At 38.6% G+C, this 9,815-nt stretch overlaps 1 protein-coding gene across 5 annotated transcripts in view; it reads left to right on the top strand.

Annotated features, from left to right (window-relative positions):
* Positions 1–9,809, top strand: part of LOC106874115 (uncharacterized) — a 154,795-nt gene extending 144,986 nt beyond the window's left edge. For 4 of the 5 annotated variants that reach the window (XM_052971163.1, XM_052971164.1, XM_052971161.1 and 1 more), the window contains one exon: positions 8,566–9,809. In XM_052971163.1, coding sequence (XP_052827123.1) covers positions 8,566–9,690 — 1,125 coding nt within the window. In that variant the 3' untranslated portion in view covers positions 9,691–9,809. Of the gene's footprint in view, positions 1–4,256; positions 4,534–8,565 lie in introns of those variants that run through there. The other variant, XM_014921727.2, reaches the window with a different exon arrangement.
* The last annotated feature ends 6 nt before the right edge of the window (positions 9,810–9,815 follow it).

The raw sequence follows: 9,815 nt of genomic DNA on the forward strand, positions 1-9,815 counted from the left end.
ATGTGCAGAAAACAACTTCTGCCACATTCCAGGGAGAAAAACTAGAAGTGGTTGATAGCTTCCGCTATCTTGGTGACCAAATTAGTAGTGGGGGTGGGTGCGCTGAAAGCGTAGCTGCTAGAATAAGAATAGCCTGGGCAAAGTTCAGAGAGCTGTTACATCTGCTGGCGACAAAGGGACTCTCACTCAGAGTAAAAGGCAGACTGTATGACGCATGTGTACGAACAGCCATGCTTCATGGCAGTGAAACATGGGCCGTGACTGCTGAGGACATGCATAAGCTTGCAAGAAATGAAGCCAGTATGCTCCAATGGATGTGTAATGTAAGTGTGCATACTAGACAGAGTGTTAATACCTTGAGAGAAAAGTTGAACTTATGAAGCATGAGTTGTGGTGTGCAAGAAAGATGATTGTGCTGGTATGGTCATGTACTGAGAATGGATGAGGATAGCTGTGTGAAAAATTGCCACATCCTAGCGGTTGAGGGAACCTGTGGAAGAGGTAGGCCCAGGAAGACCTGGGATGAGGTGGTGAGGCATGACCTTCGAACATTGGGCCTCACCGAGGCGATGACTTCTGACCGAGACCTTTAGAAATATGCTGTGCATGAGAAGACCCGGCAAGCCAAGTGAGATCGAAATCAAAGGTCTCAGACAGCCCACTTATACGGACATTCCTTCATTGGAAACGAAACTCGGCTTGCGAAGACTTATTGGGGCAAGCGAAAGTGAAACTGTCAATAGCACCTGTGCCCAGCATCGCCTTTCTGGGACTTGTAAAGACATTCGAGCGAGATCGTTGCCAGTGCTGCCGAACTGGCTCCTGTGCAGGTGGCATGTAAAATACACCATTTTGAGCGTGGCTGTTGCCAGTACCCCTTGACTGGCCTTCGTACTGGTGGCATGTAAAAGCACCCACTATACTCTCAAAGTGGTTGGCGTTAGGAAGGGCATCCAGCTGTAGAAACTCTGCCAAATCAGATTGGAGCCTGGTGTAGCCATCTGGTTTCACCAGTCCTCAGTCAAATCGTCCAACCCATGCTAGCATGGAAAGCGGACGTTAAACGACGATGATGATGATGATGATGCATTAGCCCCTATGTATATATGTGTGTGTGTGTTTGTCACCCCACCTGCTGCTTGACAGCTGGTATCTGTTTGTTTACATCCCCATAGCTGAGCAATTCATCAAAAGAGACTGTTACAATAAGTACCAGATATTAATAATCAGTACTGGGGGCAATTTCTTTGACTAAACCCTTCAAAGCAGTCCAATGACTGAAGCAAGTAAAATATATAGATACCTATATATTAAAGTCTGGTGCAACCCAGAGGCCCATTAGGTTGGAGCTCATCACAGTTTCCATAGCATTTAAGCAACCAAGAATATAAGATTCCACCTGAATAGGACACGAGGTTCATCATGGGGTCAAGTTCCAGCTGTCACTGGTACTGGATTTTTTTGGTTGAGGACACTGATTCAGTGAGATATGAGTGCCTTGCTCAAGGACACAACTTGCTGCCCAGACTGAATCTACAACCAAAAAAATCATAAGCTCAACACCCAGACCAAACTCCATCTATATTAAATGACCAGCACTTCTTTATACAACTGCCATCCTCCAATGCATCTCATACCCATATTCGTGTGGTCTTCTATCTTACACATTACAGTTCAGTTCTCTCATACACACCTTTTCCTCTTGTCTTATTTCTATTCTGTTGTTCATACCCACTAATATTACAAGCCCCAAGCCAACTAAAGCCTTGTGAGTGGATTTGGTAGGCAAAAACTGAGAGAAGTCCATTGTATATATACATGTAGGAACAGATGTGACTGAGTGGTAAGAAGCTTGCTTTGCAACCACATGGTTCTGGGTTCAGTCCCACTTCATGGTACACTGGGTAAGTATCTTCTACTATAGCCTCAAGCCAACGAAAGCCTTGTGAGTAGATTTGGTTGACAAAAACTGAAAGAAGTGCATTGTGTGTGTGTGTGCATGTGTGTGTCTATGTTTGTCTCCTACTACTGCTTGTCAACTGGTGGGACATAAACACACCAACACTTGTTGTCAAGCCTTACAACCAAGCTTTAAAAGTTAAGTCCTGGAGTTGATTTATTCAACTAAAAATTCTTCAAGGTAGTGCTCAGCATGGCTGCAGTCTAATGATTGAAACAAGTAAAAGACGTACATGTATACGTGTTGCATATGTGTTGTGTGTACGTGTTTTGTGTGTGTGTGTGTGTTTTTTTTGTGTGTGTGTGTGTGTGTGTGTTACTGTCTCCTTACTTTGACAGTGTGTGATAGTTGTAAATGTGTATCACCATCATGTAAACGGTGTCGTTCATTTCCAATCTTCCATGGAGACATGTTTGGTCATGGGAAAACTAACCTTACTTGGAAAGAGGTGAGAGTTGGTGACAGGAAGGGCATCTAACCATAGAATATCTGACTCAACAAATTCTGTCTTACTCATGCAAGAATGGAGAAGTGGATGTTAAAATGATGATATACACTTGCACACACACACACACATACATGATGGGCTTCCACATAGTTTCCAGTAGACCAAATTCACTCATAAGGTATTGGTTGGCCTGGATCTATAGGAGAAGGGACACTTGCAAGGTGCTGTGCAATGGGATTGAACAACAGACCCATGTGGTTGCAAAGTGAGATTCTTAACTACAAAGGCATGTGTGTGTGTATGTGCATGCGCACATGTGTGCAAGCATGTGTGTAAGTGTTTGACTTTTTCATTACTTGACAATCAGTGTTAGTTTGTTTACATCATCATAACTTAGTGGTTGGGCAAAAGCGACTGATTGAATAAGTACCAAACTTTAAAAATATTACAAAGGTTAACTCATTTGACTGAAACCTTTGAAGGTGGCGCCCCAGCATGGTCATGATCCAATGATTGAAAAAAGTAAAACATAAAAGAAACACATATGCACACATCTTTGAAAAAAATTTATGTATCTGTTAAAATATTTACTCTATGGGAAAGTATTTCATTAATATAAATTTGTAGTGATATCCAACTGTAAAAACCCAGCTACCAGACCACAAACTATCTTTGATCCACCTCACTGTAGATCTTCTCTTGATTTCTGCTCTTTCTTGTTGTTTTTTTTCATTTCTTCTTTCTTTATTTCCTTTTCCCTCTAAATACTTCCCTTATTCTTTCTAATGTCTTATTTTCTTCCTGTCTTCTCTCTCTCCACTTTCCTTTTATCATCCTGCTATGACCTTGAGCTTATATTCACCCACACTGTACATTGTAGGTAGTCCAAATTCATCGCCAACACCATCTCTCTCTCTTTCTTTCTTTCTAATTCTATCCTTCCTTCCCCTCCTTTATTTTCCTACTTTGGTAGCTGTGTATCTTCACTATAGTAAGACACCTGTCTCTATCCCTTTATTGTACTTTAAACTCTGAACTAGCACAAAGCCACCTCCCTCACTACCACTCTGTCTCAGCTGAGAAGTCTTTGTCTTGCCAGTAATTTTGTGATCCTGCTGATGCTGGTGCCGTATAAAAAAAAGCATTCAGTACACTCTGTAAAATGGTTGGCGTTGGAAAGGGTATCCAGCCGTAAAAACCATGCCAAGCAGGCAACAAAGTCTAGTGCAGTTCCCTAGTTTGCCAGCTCCTGTCAAATCATCCAACCCATTCCAGTGTGGAAGACGGACGTTAAATGAGTATGATGAGCTAGGATACTACCATCATTCAAACACTGTCACTACCATCATTCAAACACTGTCACTGCTTCCACACTGACTATGAGTTTATGTGCACTGTCTGAATATTTTAAGGTCATTATATTTTGAAACCATTTTGATTAAAAAAAAAAAAAAAAAGAAAGAAAAAAAATGCGGCGAGCTGGCAGAAACGTTAGCACGCCAGGTTAAATGCTTAGCGCTATTTCGTCTGCCATTACGTTCTGAGTTCAAATTCCGCCGAGGTCGACTTTGCCTTTTATCCTTTCGGGGTCGATTAAATAAGTACCAGTTACGCACTGGGGTCGATGTAATCGACTTAATCCCTTGTGTGTCCCCTCTATGTTTAGCCCCTTGTGGGCAATAAAGAAATATATATTTGGAAACCATTTTTTGAAAAATAATCAACTTGTAACTACGGTTTCTTATATCAAGGGAAGTAATTGTGGCTGAGTAACTTAGAGAGTTATGGTTCATGCCCCACTCGGTTTCGTGGAGTGAAATGAGCTTTCTCTTTTTTCTCAAACTTTCTCATTTCACACGAGACTTCATAGAAAGTCATATTGGTTAGTGATTCGTAATTATTTAGACACGCCGAATGATTGTAATATCGTTTTCCTCCGACTCACATAAGGGTCTTTTTTTGGTAATTTTGCCACGTGCGTAACTTTCTATGCCAGTCTGACCATTTTTATTTATTAGCATTCATTTTAGAATGAGGTAGCTGGTTTCGAACATGTTTGCATAAGTCAAAGTTTATTGAGGCAGATGCTCTCTCTGTCGCCAACCCATAAATGTTTCCAAATAAGGTATGTATTCCTCCATCGGCAGATCTACTCTCAAAGAACATTGAAAATGAATGACAGCTTGTATGACAGTGAAACACGTTAATAAAAATCATGCTATATCAAAACCTGGAGACACAAACATACATATACTCAAAACATATTTACATGTACATATATGTATACACGTGGTTAGGGCAGCGGACTCGCGGTTTCAATTCCCAGACCGGGCGTTGTGAGTGTTTATTGAGCGAAAACACCTAAAGCTCCACGAAGCTCCGACAGGGAGTGGTGGTGAACCTTGGTGTACTCTTCCACCACAACTTTCTCTCACTCTTTCTTCCTGTTTCTGTTGTACCTGTATTTCAAAAGGGCCAGTCTTGTCACACGCTGAATCTCTCCGAGAACTACGATAGGGGTACACGTGTCTGTGGAGTGCTGATCAACTGGAACACTCGTCGTCGTAACCGACGGAGTGCCAACAAACAAAATGTATACATATATTCTGAGCTTCTTTCAGTTTCCACCAACCAAGTCATTTCACAAGGCTATAGTAAAAGACATTTGTCTAAGGTACCATATAGTCTGTTTGAACCAGTAAAACAAATGTGTGTGAACGTCTGTGTGTTTATCCATGTCTTGACATCACGTTATGGTTATAAATGAGCATTATCATCATGCAAGCAAAGTTTTTCATTTCCTGTTTTGAAACAGGTGAGGGTTGGTAACAGGAAAAGCACCTGACTGTAGAAAACTTTGCTTCATTAAATTCCATCTAACCCATGCGAGTGGGCATTAAATGATGATGATATATACATTGTATATGTATAGGTGGTTTGAGGTCAATTTAATAGTTTGTATAAAAGGTAATGAAAACATCTTATCATTTTAAAACTAAAAATGTCAACTAGATTATGGCTGGGAGATAGCTGTTTACTCAAAGTAGCCACCCTCAGCTTCCACCACAACCTCAAGAAAGCTCCAGCTTGACACATGTGTTTCTCACTGTGTCCCTGGAAAGATTTTCAAACACCTTGATCATGGCCACCAGCTGAGGCTTGGTGTTGCAGGCAGAGTAGTTGGAATCTTTCTCAACCACACCCCACACATAGTAATCCATGGGATTACAATCAGGGTAATTAGGAGACCAGAAATTTGGACTGGTAGAGTTGTAGAAATTCTCTGACAACTTCTTCTGACTCTTTCCAGGAGTATGTCAAGGAGCTGAATTTTGCTTCCACACTTACAGCTTTCTCAGAGCAACTGTCTCCAGCCATGGTTTGGCCACAGTCTCCAGCAACCTCACATAACTGTCTCAATTGAGTCTAGCCCTGCTCAAAGATGACAGATGGCAAACACTGATAATTATTTTCCACTTTAATAATTACATGTTTACAAATTGTTTTGTGACTGTTTTTCTTCCAGTGATCAATTTTTTTCAGGTTTTGTTTTGGGGGTTTGGTCCTGCCACTATTTGTCTGGTTTTAAGATAAGCTGGTTTCATTATTTCTATCTAATGATTATTTTTGTTCATCTTTTGCTATGTGTATTTATAAAGCTTTTATGAATTTTTGTTTATATATGTATAGTTTTCTTGTATAAAATTATATATATATATAATTATTTGTCTTATAATTATATAAGTAATCAATTTCTTTATTAATGAAACATCCCAAGTTTTGATTGATTAGTGATTTAATTCTGTTTATAATTATTCTGTTTAGGTTTATTGATTCTTCCTTGTAGTAATTTCCATTAGCTACATGTCTTTGTAGTGGAAGTCATTATCCATAATAACAATCCCACCTATCATTCCTTATCAGTTTCTTTCAAAATAACTGAATTGTCATTTTTTGACATCTACACAGTTAGGGTTAGGGTTAGGGTTAATTGTTTCAGAATTGTTTGTTTATGTAGTCGGCACTTAATGTATATCGGCTGAATGGACGTCAGTGATTGGTTGAAATTACAGAAATACGACAACTTTAACATGGAATAACTTATGGATTTCTTTTTTTTTAAAGACTAAGAGAAAAAGATGTTTTATATGACACATTCTACCAGTGTTCCAAATTTCAAAGTGTTTCGTTAATGAAAAATGTGGCCCCCGTTTTAAAAAAGATCCCCACCTTGAATGGTTTTTAGTCCAGCAAATTGATCCTACTATTTATTTTTTTAAGTCTGGTTCTTATTCTATCAGTCTATTTTGCCAGATTGCCAAATTACATGAATGTAAACAAACTAGCACCAGTTGTTAAGCAGAGTTGGAGACAAACACAGACACATCTGTGTATTTATATACTATGGGCTTCCATATAGTTTTCGTCTACCAAATACACTCACAAAGCATTGGCTAGCCCTTATTATTTTAGAAGACATGTACCCTAGGTGCCATGCAGTGGGACTAAACCTGAAACCACATGGTTGCAAAGCTAGCTTTTTAACCATAAAGCCATTCCTGTGTTTATACATAGCCAAATATAATGTTCATCCTTTCCTCTTTGTGGGATGAAGTTGGATTTATTCCTGACAACAGAATCATTATTTGCACTTGTCACATGACTTTCATGTATGTTTATAACCTTGTCTTCTTTTTTCATTTTTTTTTTTTACCATTCTTTTATTAATACTGTACATGAGCAAAAACATTTTGTCCCTATGTTTACACATTTGTATGTCTCCTCCTTGTGTGTGTGTGTGTGTGTGTATTTATGCATTATTGGCCAGTGTTAATGTATATAGTCATTCACACACAGATGCATACGTATGGATACATGCAGTCATGCATGGAAATATTTCACTGGATCTAAAAATCTGTTAACCATCTTGTTCCCATGTTTCTATTGAAGCATACAGCCTATGTTTCAGTTTTGAAAATAACGAAAAAAATCTAATGAAATAACTTTGTCCTTATTAAGCTAGTGTTTGGAATATAAATTAATATGGAATTTTAATGGAAGGTTTTAATTTAGTTCACTTTAAATCAGAAAGTTTGTATCAAAGAAGTGGTTTCAGGCAGGTTCAGGGTGGACCTGAGAGTCACATGCCTCCACTCAAGAAAAGAAGTGCATGCACCCTTCTAAATAACGTTATTTTTTGGTGCCATTGGCACAAGTGAGGTTGCCAAGTAGCTTGCAAGGCAACGAAAGGGAAGGACAGGAAGAAGGAAAAAGTGGAGGAAAGAAAAAGAAAAAAACCTCCTTGACTAAATGGTGGGGTGTGCGTTAGTATTTGAGAAGGGGAAGAGTAGTGATGGTTTTATGCCATGTGTTGGGAAGCTAGAGTGTGATGGAATAATAAGCACAGGTGTCTTGCAATTGAGATACAAGGCTTGCCTGTGTTATATAAGGGTGGGTGGAAATAACTTGAAAGAAGAAGTGGTGGTGGGATGCTAGAGAGTCTCAAAATACAAGATGGGTGTAGGAGAAGATACAAACAGTGGATTGTGTGTGAAGGGGAAGGGATAGAGTGAGAAGCTTTATAGCAATGAGAAGAGAGATGATTGTATATAGATATCAAGGGCGGACCGAGGGTGGGGGGCAGCTGAGGTGCATGTGCTCTCCTCAAGAAAAGAAGTGTGCCCATCTAAATAATGTTATTACTCCCTTTTCTCCTGGAATTGTATTCTCTTCTGACCTTGTGCCCTCCTTTCAAAAAATTCCTGGGACCGTGCCTGTATATATATATATATATATATATATATACTCACACACACATGTATATATATGTGAGTGTGTATTTCTGATAAACAAAATTCTCTCGAAAGTTTCCATAAAAATGTATTCTTAAAATATATTTCTGTAGAAAGTTTAGATGACTGTACAATCTGATTGTTCTCAAGCAACTAATTTACATGGGTTATTGGTAAAATGTAATGTTCTCAAGCAACTAATTTAAATAGATTATTGGTAAAATGCAATATACTATGATAATAAAAATAACAAAATATCTTCCAGACAATTCTATAAAAACTACACTTTTTTTTTGCTATATTATATCACCAAATTGTCACATAAAACTTGCTTATTTCTGTTTTCTTCTTTTAATTATTTTTAGATGCCAGACTTCCGTGTCATTGCTGTGGTCAGCTTCCTCTTTCTACTGTGTACATGGCACCAATTCATTGTTGATAAGCAATGTACAGTGACAACGTCAAATCAGCTCAAACAAAGTTCCATGGACCATTTTGAGGAACTTCCCACTGATGAAGTTAATGAAAATTTAAGCATGAATAAACAGGAATTGGTACATCTAAATAATTACCGAACAAAATACATTATTTATTATTGTGTTGGCGAGAAAACCTGTGGGGGATGGGGAGATCGGCAGCTAGGCATAGTGTCTGTATATTTAATGGCGCTTGCCATGGGTCGTCGTTTTGGCATCATGATTTCAAAACCTTGTGAGATTTCTGCCTTTCTTCGACCAAACAAAGTGAACTGGGAGGTGGATGCAAATGAGCTGCATAGCTTAGAAAGTCGTTACCTCTATTTGATTGGCAACAAAGAATACATTCCCCTTCTACAATGGGCAGACTTAGAAACACTTTACCCTGAAGATGTCCTCTATGTGACGACAAACTATGACTATTCTACTGCCTTGAAAATGAATGTTCGTTACAAAGAACAGCTACTTTGGACATTGCAAATGTCGAGTGAAAGTGTTTTTGCTAAAGTGATGAATTTATTGTTTCGCTTCAACAATGTCCTTCAAATGCATCTACAAAAATTCTTTACAGTTAACATCCCCAGACCATATATACAGCTAGTGTGTGCTCAGATTCGAATTGGACGTAACCCTAGCATGCCAGGTGATGAGCCAAGGAATACAATGTCAGACTTACAGATTGTCTGGAACTTCTTGAGTAGATACAACAACACCAGCAAGTACAAAATATTTGTGACAACAGACTCAGAGGAGGTGCGGGCAATAGCTTCAGAAAAATTTGTTTCCCAATTTGTGTACAATTCTGGTGAAATAATCCATGTGGATAAGCCATATTATGGGAAGAAAAATGTGTGTGATAATGTAATGAAGGTCATTATGGACCAATATATTCTAACTAAATGTGATACGTTGTTAGTAAGCCGAAGTTATTTTGGCGAAAATGCTGCAATTATGAGAAAAAATAAAAAAAACACATTCATTTTCAAAACTGGAGAGATATTTGCATGGCACTAAACTGTTATTTAAATTACGCACACACACACACACATTTATGTTTTGTTGATTGAGATTATGATTTCATTCTAATTAGATGTTTCACATTTGAAATGTGTTGTACACAGAAATCTAACACAGAGTAA

Source organism: Octopus bimaculoides, chromosome 10 (genome assembly GCF_001194135.2).
Source record: "Octopus bimaculoides isolate UCB-OBI-ISO-001 chromosome 10, ASM119413v2, whole genome shotgun sequence".
Lineage (NCBI taxonomy): Eukaryota > Metazoa > Mollusca > Cephalopoda > Octopoda > Octopodidae > Octopus > Octopus bimaculoides.